General features: G+C 34.8%; 2 protein-coding genes across 2 annotated transcripts in view; both read left to right on the top strand.

Annotated features, from left to right (window-relative positions):
* The window catches only part of LOC114328520 (SCY1-like protein 2), a 113,236-nt gene that overhangs the window by 74,459 nt on the left and 25,284 nt on the right, over positions 1-13,493 (top strand). The window lies entirely within an intron of this gene.
* LOC126879839 (uncharacterized) lies at positions 6,174-11,122 on the top strand. The gene is made up of 2 exons (XM_050643132.1): positions 6,174-6,639; positions 7,201-11,122. The coding sequence occupies exon 2, from the start codon at positions 9,691-9,693 to the stop codon at positions 11,086-11,088; it is 1,398 nt and encodes a 465-aa protein (XP_050499089.1). The 5' UTR covers positions 6,174-6,639; positions 7,201-9,690; the 3' UTR covers positions 11,089-11,122.

The following is a 13,493-nucleotide window of genomic DNA, read 5'->3' as shown; positions in this document are numbered from 1 at the left end:
AAAAATAATCCTTTTTTTAAACACTAGTATTGACTTAGGGAAAAAACTCTATAGAACAAACGTTGCTTAGAATTAGTAATTTTATCCAATTCCGGACTTATTTTGAATGTAAATTTTTCACCTTCGAGAGGGGGTATTCCCCTCTATTTTTGAAAAATGGAGGGGATGTAGAATTGTAAACTTTTTCTTATATAATAATAGACAATTTCAACTACCTATTCCCAAATTTTCATTCTTCCTTTATTTTTTTTGGGGTCAGATTGTTCTTTGATCGGGCTAAGAGGGAAATACAACTAGCAATATATGGAGGTATGAAAATAGTTGGTCAATGGGGAAGAAGGAATAATAAAAAACTTGAATATACAACGAACCAAAAGTAAACAGGACAATCAAAGCACAGAGACTAGGATAGTTACGACATTTGAAATAATGGGAAAGGAAAGAACGCCGAAAATGGTATGATCACCAAAGCCAATACAAAAAAAGAAGAAAACGCAGACAAAGAAAGAGGTGGAAGTACAGCGTATTCAGCCTGACAAAAAAGTAATGCTGAGAATTTGGAAGGAAAAAGCATTGGACAGAAAACAATGGAAGAAAGTGGTTAAGATATGGAAAGACTATAGGAAATATTAAATGTATTTAATATAGACTGGGGTGCAAAATTAACCGGACACCTTAAAAATGGGTCATTTTTGATGTCTGGAATTTCCTAAACCTGTTGTCCGATTTAAGTGATTTTTTTAATATATTATAGCCTTATTCTTTAACAATATCGCTGTAATAGTATTGTTGCTAAACAGTTAAATTTTCATTGTATACCGGGTGTATCAATCAAACTGTGTTTTTTTCTAAAAGTTCGCACCACCCTGTGGAACATTCTCTAGCATTTTTAAAATACTGAAATTAAATTCCAACTATAGCCTCATGTTTTCTCAACATTTTGTTTTTTTATTCATTCGCTTACATTGGACCATAAAAATGTTAGGTACTTTAACAACTAGCCATGTTTTTCACCAATACAGGGTGTTTTAAATAAGTATGGACAACTTTAAGGGGATATTCTGCAAAAAAAAAATAATGAGAGTTTGCTTTATAAACGGTATGTCCGAAAATGCTTCGTTTCCGAGTTAGGGGTTGTTGAAATTTTTATTACAAAATTACGATTTATTTATTGCTTTAAAACCGGTTGAGATATGCAAATGAAATTTGGTCGGTTTTAAGACGTAGTTATTGCACATTTTTTGACATACAATTAAACATTTAATATTCACCATTGGCGCGCATACGGGTAATATAACCGCTCATATTACCCGTATGCGCGCCAATGGTGAATATTAAATTCTTACTTGTATGTCAAGAAATGTACAATAACTACGTCTTAAAACCCACCAAATTTTATTTGCATATCTCAAGCAGTTTTAAAGCAATAAATAAATCGTCAGTTTGTAAGAAAAATTTTAACACCCTCTATCTCAGAAACAAAGCATTTGCGGACATAGGTTTATAAAGCAAACTGTTATTATTTTTTTATGTAGAATTACCCCTTGAGTTTGCCACACTTGTTTAAAAACACCCTGTATTCATGAAAAACATGGGTAATTGTTAAAGTACCTAACTTTTTTATGGTACAACATAGCGAATAAAACAAAAAACAGAATGTTGAGAAAACATGAATCTATAGTTGGGTTTTAATTACAGTATTTTATAGATGCTAGAATATTCCACAGGGTGATGCGATTTCCGAGAAAAAAACACACTGTCATTGGTACACCCGGTATACAATGAAAATTTACCCGTTTAGTAACAATATTATTACAGCGATATTGTTAACGAATAAGGCTATGATATATTAAAAAATTACTTAAATCGGACAACAGGTTTAGGAAATTCGAGACATCAAAAATGACCCATTTTTAAGGTGTCCGGTTAATTTTGCACCCCAGTGTAAATAAATGTAAATAGTAATTGTAGTGACCACCAAATTATAGAGCTAACAAAAATTCTTTAAGTAATCTCTTTAACCAACTTGGTAACCGTTTCCTGGCAGGTGGAGACTATAACGCCAAACATACTAGTTGGGGTTCAAGACTGTGCGCTCCTGGAAGAGGCAGGGTACTACTACATCAAATCATATCAGAACAACACTTGGACCATTTGTCTACGTATCAGCCTACATACTGGCCATCAGACCAGCAGAAAGTTCCCGACTGTTTAGATTTCTTTGTTACAAAAGGGTTCTCAAGGGGGTATCTAAGTATCGAATCAAATTTTGATATAGAGTCTGATCATACTCCTGTAGTAGCAACTGTACATTCAGGAATTAAAGAAAAGAGCCTCTGCCCAAGTTGCACAATTACAAAACCAACTGGCAAGCTTTCAGAGAAAAGGTTGAAGCAAATATTGAACTAAACGTATCACTAAAGTCACCAGAAGAACTAGAAAAAGAAATCCAAAATTACACAACAACGATTCAGGAAGCTGCATGGAAATCAACACCTCCACCAACAAAAGCAAAACAAAAAATTAATTGTCCAATAAATGTCAGAGAAAAAATAATTGAAAAAAGGTATCTGAGTAGAACTTGGAAGCAAACTAGACATCCAGATGACAAGTTAAGGCTCAATAGAGCAGCACGACAATTGAAGGAACTACTAAAACAACTAAAAAATAACAGCGTTCAAGAATACCTAGAAAATTTAACGCCGTCAGATGCCAGCGATTATGCGCTATGGAAGGCTACAAAAAAATTAAAACAGCAACATCGTCATATCCCACCAATTAGAAAATCCAACGGAACATGGGCCAGAACAAACAATGAAAAGGCAGAAACTTTCGGCGAATACCTAGAAGAAGTTTTCAAACCTATACCAGCTGCTGCAACAAATAACGATCAAGAAATCTACACTTTCCTACAGAACCAAACCCCGACAGGAGAAAACACACTACACGCTTCACCCAAAGAAGTTCAAAACATAATCAACAATAATCTAATAAAAAAGAAGGCACCTGGCTATGACTTAATCACAGGTGAGGTAATTAAAAATCTATCTACCAAAGCAATTAAAATGCTAACTCAATTGTGTAATGCGGTACTAAGGCTAAAACACTTCCCAATGCAATGGAAAATTGCGGAAATTATCCTTATACAAAAATCAGGAAAACCTCCAAATGAGCCCACTTCATATCGGCCAATTAGTTTAATGCCAGTAATGTCTAAGATCATGGAAAAAATAGTAGAAAAAAGACTTCTACAAATACTAACCGACAGAAATATGATACCCGACCACCAATTTGGCTTTAGGAAAGAGCATGGCACCGTTGAACAAGTTCACAGAGTGGTCAACGTTATAAATAAAACATTTGAAGAAAAAAGTTACTGTTCAGCAGCATTCCTCGATGTTAGCCAGGCTTTTGATACAGTTTGGCATCAAGGACTGTTGTATAAACTGAAAAAGAACTTATCAGAGGAACTATATACACTCCTTAAGTCGTATTTATCAGAAAGATACTTTCGAGTGAAGTTTGAGTCAGCCTATACAAAACTATATCCCATCAGATCAGGGGTACCGCAAGGAAGTGTTCTGGGACCGCAACTGTATCTGATTTACACAGCCGACTTACCCACAAATCGTGATACAACGACCACCACCTTTGCAGACGATACTGCAATCCTAGCAGTACACAAAAATCCCGTCGAAGCTGCTGCAAAACTCCAGAGAGTATTAAATCAAATAAATACATGGGCACAAAATTGGAGAATTAAACTGAATGAACAAAAATCAAACCATATTGTTTTTACAAAATGTCACGGTGAATCACCTACAGTAACAATAAATAATAAGGTAATTCCCTCTGTTACCTCTGTAAAATATCTGGGCATGCACTTGGACAGGGGATTAACCTGGAGAACCCATATATGGAACAAACGGAAACAACTGGGCATAAAATTTAGTAAGCATTATTGGCTTCTAGGGCGTAAGTCTAAGCTCACGACAAGAAATAAACTGCTAGTCTACAACACAATATTCAAATCAGTCTGGGCATATGGTCTGCAGCTCTGGGGAACAGCGTCCAAGTCGAATGTATCCATAATTGAGAGATTCCAGTCCAAGGTGTTACGTTCAATAATCGATGCTCCGTGGTTTGTTACTAACGGGGATATTTACAATGATCTGGAAACCAAAACCGTCAGTGAAGTGATAGTGGAGTTAAGTGCAAAATACATCGTACGTCTTGAAAGCCACGCGAATGTGCTTGCAATTAATTTGTTAGACAACAGTCAGGAAACAAAACGGTTAAAGAGACAGACACCATTAGATTTACCGCACAGACATTAATATTGTTACAGTAGCTAAGTTAATATATGTAATACAGTAATTTAATATTATCTCTATAGAGATGTGTGGCGCTGGTCACAATCTCTTCATGTCATTATTTCTCAGATAAAATGTGCCTATTGTTATATGTTATAACAGATTGCCTAATAAACATTAAAAAAAAATTGTAGTGAAAAATTAAACTTTTCAGCCCTAGGCCTTCAAGGCCTGTTCAGATTTATAAATAAATAAATAGTGTTCTCAAATTTTTATGCCTTTCCCTTCTTATTTTCATATAATGATATCTTTTCCCCCATTGTGAGGCGTGGTAAGGAGCGTCCCCCTAGTAAGGAGTGAGGTCCTGGAGGGCTGTAAATAAAACAAAAAATAATTCTTTACAATTTCATTTAATTTTCTTAATAATAAAGATAACCAAAACAAAAACAGTTTTTTATAAAACAATTATTTTCCCACCCTCTGTTCACATTTGCTGTACTTTTCCAATTTTTCCACAAACACTGGGAATGTGATGTTGTTGACTTTGTTGACTTTAAAGAATTCTGTGAGTCTTAACTGCCAAGGAGGATAATTATAAATGTTCAGTTTCTTTCCACAAATAATAGCCATTTCTGGATCTGGAAATTCATACTGCCTTAATAGTAATTCACTAATTTTTTCTTTACTAATGTCTTTTTCTTTATTTAGAGCTAATTTTTTAGTAACATTTACTATACTTTGCTTTCCGTCCGCGTGTGTTAACACTTTTACGTGGATTTTTGGACCCAAAAATCCATTTTTATGCCTTTGTTCTGCATGGGTGTGCCAAATTATGTTGATATTCTCTGATTTTCTGGATTCTACAATTTGTTGCAACTTCTCTTCATGCTTTTTTAAATTACCTAAAACAAAATATTAGGATTAGCAAATTCCATAAATAAAATATTAGCATTTATCGTTCATCAAAGAATCAACAATATAATAGACAAAACTCTCAGAAAAGAACAAGCGGGTTTCAGAAGGGGAAGATCCTGTATAGATAGGGTTACCATAATTTATTAAGGCCAAATCCGGACAGGGGTAGTCCAAGGGGTTGTAGAAAATGTAAAATGTGAATTTGACTGTGTTGCTACCTCTACATTGTAATATATTCTAAATGCTTAGTCTGTACTGGGCCCAAGGATAGGATGTTCTTCAACTGTTATTCTTTCGTACTTTTCAGAAGACATAATTTTTCTCAAAAGTGGCTTGTCATTTTTTATTTTGTCATGGGAGTCGGAGCATGACATTACAGAATTTGCTTTAATATTGAGAAGCTTCTTTACAACAGGCAGAGATAATGTTCCTCTTTCAGCCGTCCATATAAAATGCATCATCGAAAAGATACGTTCAGTAGGAGCCGAAGTACTAGGCAGACAAAAGATGAATTCTACCATTTTAAAAATATTTGTAAAGGAAACGCTGCTTTTAGAAAATGCTGCAAATATTTCTTGCCATTTTTAATGAGTGTTTGGGGTTTCTTCTTTAGGTAGTAATTCCATTTAGGTTTCAGCTTTTTTAGAACTTGAAGAAGTGACGAGCGCTCATCAAATAATTCATCCACATCGACAGAATTCGGTACAACGCTGACTATAGTTAAAGCACTCTCTTCCATCTCTTTTCAGGTAGGATCACCTTGTAGCCTTAACCATTTGATTTAGCGCAGAATGAAATTTCCCACCGTTGGGCCAAGTGTTTTCCATTTTTTTTTTGTAAAGAAAAAATCCGGACGCCAATCCGGACATGTCTTTCAAATCCGGACTGTCCGGACGAAATCCGGACGTATGGTAACCCTATGTATAGACCAAATTTCGACGGCAAGAATCATCATAGACGAAACTATAGAGAAGAACGTGTGACGTTCCGCCCCTTATAGAATCGATTATTGATGGGAAGATATTATTTAACTATCCAAAATATTATTTAATTATTTTCAGAATTATTTTCTTTCAATGTTTATTCAAATAGAACTTAAACCCATCTCAGAATTTTTAAATGCTTGATGACGTCACATTTAAAACGTGGCAACATTGGTTTCCCCACTTTGACAGCCAATGCTTAGTAGAGGGGTACGAAGGATTCAGCTGTGAACGTGAGCCTTGGATTGCCATTGTTTCTCGAGTGTTCGGTCTGAATCGTAGTGTGCGGGGTCATTAGACTCAATTATTCACCTCTAATTCTCAGTTCCAAATTGATTAAATATTACAATAAAAGTATAGTGAAGTTATCCAGCAGCAGTGGATTTGAAGAATTTTAGAGCATACTATATCCAATGAGTTCTACCCCGGTAAATACACATTTTATTAAGTATTTTATTCAGCCATTTTGGAAGTCCTTGACATTTGCTAACTAAGTTTCACATAGTCTATTTTCATGGTTTTTATGTTTTATTTTCATGGATCAAACTCATCTAGAGATAATTCAATATTCGTTGTTAATTTGTGCTTCCAGTTGGAAAATAGAGCTAATTTAAACTCCATTTTTTATATTCCTTTCAAGTCTACAGAACTCCTATCTTTTGAACGATGATCAAATAAGTATCCATCGCTTAGTCTTACTATATTTCATCCTTGTATAATATATCTATATACCGGTGTATATATTATAATAAAATATTCTTTCACAGTAATTATATTTTGTATTTCAATTGGAAATTACTTGTGTTATTTGACCAAGGTCATCTGATAGCAACCTGATAAAAGGTCAAGCTGTCTAGTCATTCAAGTTTTTGGACTTAATGACCTATTTCTTCTTATTCCCATAGGAATAAAAACACCTCCTCGTATCTCTTGCTTCTTTTTTTTGACATTGGTAGATTGGTAGTAACACCACACTGTGTTTTTTTTAGCACCTACCATGAAATCTTAAAGCCACCCTACAACAACACCAAGGCCAGACCACACAGAGAGAAACAATCAATAGGCGACCAGCCTGGATTATTTCCACATTTTCTTTTTTTGAGTACCTCCAGCTGCTTTCCAACAGTTTTGAGTACCTTCAGCTGCTTTCTACCAGTCTTCCTCTCCTGTACCTCCAGCAGGACAGCTGCTAGCGAGAGTTAGCACCCTTGGGTGCTCATTACATCAACTTCAAGATTAGGAAAGAGTGGTTTGTTTGGGAACATTTACTGTGCTCTTATTAAAGACAGACTGGTTTTGTGATATTTAGTACATTTTTTTTTATAGTTCAATTGCACACACATTTTTCCTGCTTTATATTTTTTATAGGGTTTTTTTTTCTTTACAACATAATATTTAATTGATAGCGTTCCCCAACACTCTGCAATCTATAAAGGTATAAATTTCTGAGCTCAGATATTTTCCCTGATAATAGTAGTCGGTACTCTTATCTTGATTATTTTTAGGCTGTGTTCCACTTTTGTATAATTATTTAAACTCATTCCATTATTTTAGTATATGTTTAATTAAATTTTTAAAAATTAACTTCACATATTAGTCAAAATTGTAATTATTAACTTTATTTAACTTGAACTTATTAACTTTACTTAACTTTAACTTATTAACTTTATTTAACTTTAACTTTAATTTATTAAATTCATATGAACTTCTGGATTCTAATCCCTCAGATTAGTTTTTGGTTTCACTTGTTATTATTACTATTATAAACCACGAGTTAGGAAAAGGATCTGTGTATCCACTCGTAGGTTTATTTATTCAATAAGGCTTGTGCCTGTCCCACTCACAGTGAGGTATTTATATGTTATATATAGTATCAGGTAGTATTTAATTAAGGTGTACGTATTATAAACGTACAATTATTATTTGGTGAGGGTTCTACTAACCTAGTTGTAAGTTGTACTTCCTGTATTAGAGGTACCCGTAGTCAGTTTTTCTAACCTTATAAAGAGTATTCTTAGATCATAGTTGTATGATGATTTTGTAATTGACTTTCACTAGTATCACTTTTTCCTGTCATGTTAGAGTTACACACTAGTTACTTGTCCTAACTCAGAGATTGTTAAAAAGATCTAGTAGTTACATTCAATAAATATACATTTATTGTGATTTTTTTTTTCTTATTACTCCTTTATTTTTAGTAGTATATTTTATAATTTAATAATCTTTAATAACTTTTCACATACTTGTACTACAAATTTAACATACTCTATAGCAGCGTAGAATACCTGGAAGAGCGTTAACCTAGTTATCCTTCTTCTGGCGCCCAAAAATTCATTCTATTTTCAGTATATTATTATATTTACTCTATCTATTTTCTGAACATTATCTTCATATCTTCTTTTCGAGCCATCATTGTCACTTCCTTTAATCTATTGTCTGGCCAAAAATAGCCGTGCAAATTGGCCGAATCCTTCCTTGAGTGTCAAGTGGCCCTTCTCATACATATTTAGCTAGCCATTCAAGTTATATCTATCTATTAATGATTTCTCATCTCTAGTCCTGTATCAATTCGATATTCTTTGTCTTGGCATCCTTCCATACAAATACTACTACAAAGTTGTATTTTAGTTACTCCAGCTTCTTCAACGGAGAAGCCACACATTTTTGTCCTTTGGCTACATTAAGTAGATCTTCTTCTTTTTACTACTTCTGTTGGAGTTTACCACTCCCTTTTCATTCACTCCAACAGAAAATCATCAGCTAGTTGTTACATCGGCTTTCCAACGTGGTGGCTTTATTTTTGGTCTGAGACAGTATTCATTTAGGTCAATTCTTCTCTTTTATCTGAAATCTCTTTGTTATTTCCGTTTGGTATCCTATACACATATTGTTACTTATTTATTTTATTTTTAATTTCTGATACATATCAGGTATTCTTAAACGCTGTTTTGATTTTTGTTTATATTTTGGGACCTCATTATAGTATATGTTTGTGCAGCTTACATTCTGGGTTAGATTTTGAATTTTTATTGGGAACTTATATTTAATATTGCTATTAATAATATAATTCATATAACAATTTTATTTCTTCAGTCAATAGTGGTATAGTTGGAGGTACAACTAAGTGTTGATTATTATTATTATTATTATAGATATATATTTTTTCTAGAGTGGTGGTAAGTTACATATAAATAAAAAAATTTACTTCCAGTATTTAGGTAGTAGGTTTACTTGAGTATACAATATTTATTGGATTATTTATCCATTTATTTGATCTTATATATTTATTTGATCTTATTTATTAGATTATATACTGCATTATATATATATTTTTTTTTTGCTGGCTATTTTGATTTTGTTGGTGTGTTGCTGATATTTTCTCGGTTTATATTATATATATTTTGCGTGCAAACTTTCATATTTTCATATTTTTCATATTTCTGTTCTTTGGACTATTTGTCAATAACTTTGCTCTCATCATGTGTGCTTTTAAAGCTGAACATCTTCTGGTGGATGAATTGGATTATGAATTAAAGATTCGGGACATAATGCCAGAGGAGTCGACAACTGTCGATAAAAAACGCAATCTTTTGAGAGGTGCTTTGAAACAAGAAGCTGGCAATAGAAGTTTTCTCCAAATTTCAGCTGTATCCCTTCCTTTTGAGGAACAACAAAAAGGAATCACTGAAACATTGGACAGCTTGTCTAAAAAAATCGAAAAGTTTAGGGGAACTGTAAAGGATACAGAGTATGCGCGATTAACATCTCGTCTAGGCCATATTTCTGCCCGTGTACACTTGCTACACTGTCCTTCTGAAGAACAGGAACCGTTCAAGAGGTCTGTTTCTCTTAAAATATTAACACTAGAGGGTGAACTTGATTCTAGAGTTAACCCCATTGCTACCTCTACTCCTAATGCTTCAGTCAATGTACCTAGCTTTACGTACTCCAAACCTGTTCAAGTACACAAATGGGGTATTTCATTTTCAGGTGAAAAACAGCACACTGATGTGATGTCATTTTTAGAAAGGGTTGAATGTCTTCGAATATCTAGAGGTGTTTCTGAAGAGGATTTGTTTGCTGCTTCTGCTGAGTTGTTCACCGGGACCGCTTTTACATGGTTTATGAATAACAGGGGTAATTTTTCTTGTTGGTCTGATCTGATTAAAAAGTTGAAGTCGGATTTTCTTCCGTATTCATTCCAGGATGATTTATTAGATCAAATTAAGAATCATAAGCAGAAACCTGGGGAATCTGTTACTATGTTTATTAATACTATATTAGGTATGTGTAGTCGTTTAGACACTCCTTTGTCAGATTTAGCTAAAATTAAAATCATCCTTAAATGTCTATTGCCCTTTTATCATCAACAATTAGCTCTTATGGACATTCAGAACATTGATGACCTTACTATAAAATGCAAACGTTTGGAGGAAACGTTATCCTGGTCTTCTCAACCTCCATCCACATCTCGATCCTCTTCTAACTCTTCTTCTCAGCCAACTTCCTTTAGGCAACGTTCTTGGCTAAATAAGGGTCATGAACATAATGTTTCGGTTGTTAGTTCTCTTGTCTGCTGGAATTGTGATCAGCCTGGTCACCCATTTTACAATTGTGGGATTCCTCAAAATCGTATTTTCTGCCATGGTTGTGGCCGAGAGAACACCCTTAAAAGAAACTGTTCTAAGTGTTCGGGAAACGACACGTCGGAGGTCCGTCCCCTGAACGTTTCTCCGTCCAACATCCAATCAGGGAATCAAACCCCATCGTCAAACGAAACTGCTGGACCCAGCACATCCAGCAACCCAAACCCATCTTCACGAAAAGGGAAAGGGGTGTCGTTCAAGAAAGCAGCACACACCACAAAACAAAATTAAACCAGAAATTTATTTCTATAGATAATACGTTAGATTCGCTTGATTCAAATGATCACAGATGGTCATTTACAAACGCTTCTTTGATTGGTAGTGTTCAACGTAACAATAATAATTGTGATAGTAATGTGGTTCCATTATCTATATTAGATTCTAGTTTTGTTAATGATGATGATACGTCTGGGTTAGTTCCATATAACGGTTGTAGACAACCAAATACTTTAGATCTAGATATTAATTCGTTATTAGTTAGGAAACAAAATGATAATAGGCCATATCTTCCTATTCAAATTTTAGGACAATCGTGTTTAGCTTTGTTAGATAGTGGCTCTAATATTTCATTGATAGGGGCACATTCGTTAAATTTATTGAAAAATTCTAGTATTCCCATTATGCCCATTTCATCTTTGCAAGTATCTACTGCAGATGGTACAGTTCAGTCCATTACGGGCAAACTCCAAATTAAAATCACAGTGGCAGATTTATGTAGGGAAATTACATTTTATGTTATTCCTTCCGTGCAGAATTCTATAATTTTAGGTATGGACTTTTTCAATGCTTTCAATAGTACCTTAAGTTGTTCTGATTTTTCTTTTTCCATATCTGAATTTAATTTATCTACCCTTAGTGCTATTCACGATTTTGCTAGTTTATCAAGCTCTGAACAAAGGCAATTAGAGAGTATGATCTCTAAATTTACTACTCTTTCTTCAAAAGACAAACTAGGTCGTACGTCGTTAATCTCTCACACTATCGAAGTGGGAAATCCCACTCCTTTCAGATTATATCAGTACCCCATACCTCAAGCCTGGCAGGCAGATTTAGAAAAGGAAGTAGATTCGATGCTTGCTTTAAATATCATAGAACCTTCAACATCGTCCTACTGTTCTCCGCTCTGGTTAACGAAGAAGAAGGATGGATCCTTCAGGATCTGCTTTGACGGTCGAAAACTAAACAGTATCACAACTAACAGGGATGCTTATCCTATCCCCAGAATAGATGTGATTTTGAGCAAACTTCAGAATGCCAAATACATCTCTTCTATTGATTTGTCTAAGGCCTTCCTACAGATCCCACTGAGTGAAGAGAGCAAGAAGTATACTGCTTTTGCTGTCAGTGGTAAAGGATTATTCCAGTTTGTCACCATGCCTTTCGGTCTTGTTTCTGCTCCTCAGACAATGTGTCGTCTGATGGATTTAGTCATTGGTCCACCGTTAGAGCCCTATGTTTTCTATTATTTAGACGATATTTTGGTTGTCACTCCTGATTTTTCCCTTCATATGGAAATTTTAGATAAGTTATTTTTACGTCTTAAGGAAGCTAATCTAACGGTCAATCTGGATAAATGTCAGTTTTGTCGCCCTAGTCTTAAGTTCTTGGGTTATGTTGTGGATAACCAGGGGCTGAGGACTGATCCTGAGAAAATAGTTGCTATCAAAAATTTTCCTATACCAAAGACCACCACCCAAGTCCGTAGGATATTGGGAATGTGTGGCTATTATCGGCGATTTGTACCGTCCTACTCCACTTTGTTGTCACCTCTTACTGATCTTTTGAAGAAAAGGAAAAAGGGACAGACCATTACTTGGACTCCTGAGGCTGACGAAGCTTTTAGGCGCGTTAAAGATGCTTTAACGAGCGCTCCGGTTATGATGTCACCTAATTTTGATGAGCATTTTTATCTAATGACAGATTGCTCTAATACAGCTTCTGGAGGCGTATTATTTCAGTTGAAAGATGGCTCCGAACACCCCATAGCGTACACTAGTAAGAAGTTGAACAAGGCCCAGAAAAACTATTCAACTACGGAGAAAGAACTCTTAGCTATCATCCATGGGTTAGAAGCTTTTCGTTATTATCTGGAAGGTCGTAATTTCACTATAATTACTGATCATAGTTCCTTAGTATGGCTTCATAGTATGAAAAACCCTTCACAGAGGCTTTCTCGATGGATATGCAAACTGGCTGCCTATTCATATAAGATTGTCCATAGAAAGGCAAACGGGGTAGTGGTCGCAGATGCTCTTTCACGTGTCCATGATATTAATGTCCTAGATCTGTCCTCTTTAAGTCCTGATATGTGGTATCAGAATATGATTGATAGGGTCACTCAAGACCCACAAAAATATCCTGATTTTAAGGTAGAGAATAATATTCTGTACAAACACATCTTAAGTCCGATAGAGTCCTTATCCAATATGTCGGAGTGGAAAATAGTTGTACCTACGCCAAATAGGGAAAATATTCTGCATATGTTTCATGATGAAGTTACGGCGGGTCATTTTGGTTTTTATAAGACTTATCACCGTATTGCCGAATTATATTATTGGCCTGGTATGCGGAAGTCTATAAAAAGGTACATTTCTAAATGCATGGTTTGTGCTACTTGTAAACCAAGTAACCTACCA

Source organism: Diabrotica virgifera, chromosome 2 (assembly GCF_917563875.1).
Source record: "Diabrotica virgifera virgifera chromosome 2, PGI_DIABVI_V3a".
In the NCBI taxonomy this organism is placed as follows: Eukaryota; Metazoa; Arthropoda; class Insecta; order Coleoptera; family Chrysomelidae; genus Diabrotica; species Diabrotica virgifera.
The sequence above is the reverse complement of the archived record's forward strand: the minus strand, read 5'-3'. Positions and strand labels throughout refer to the sequence as shown.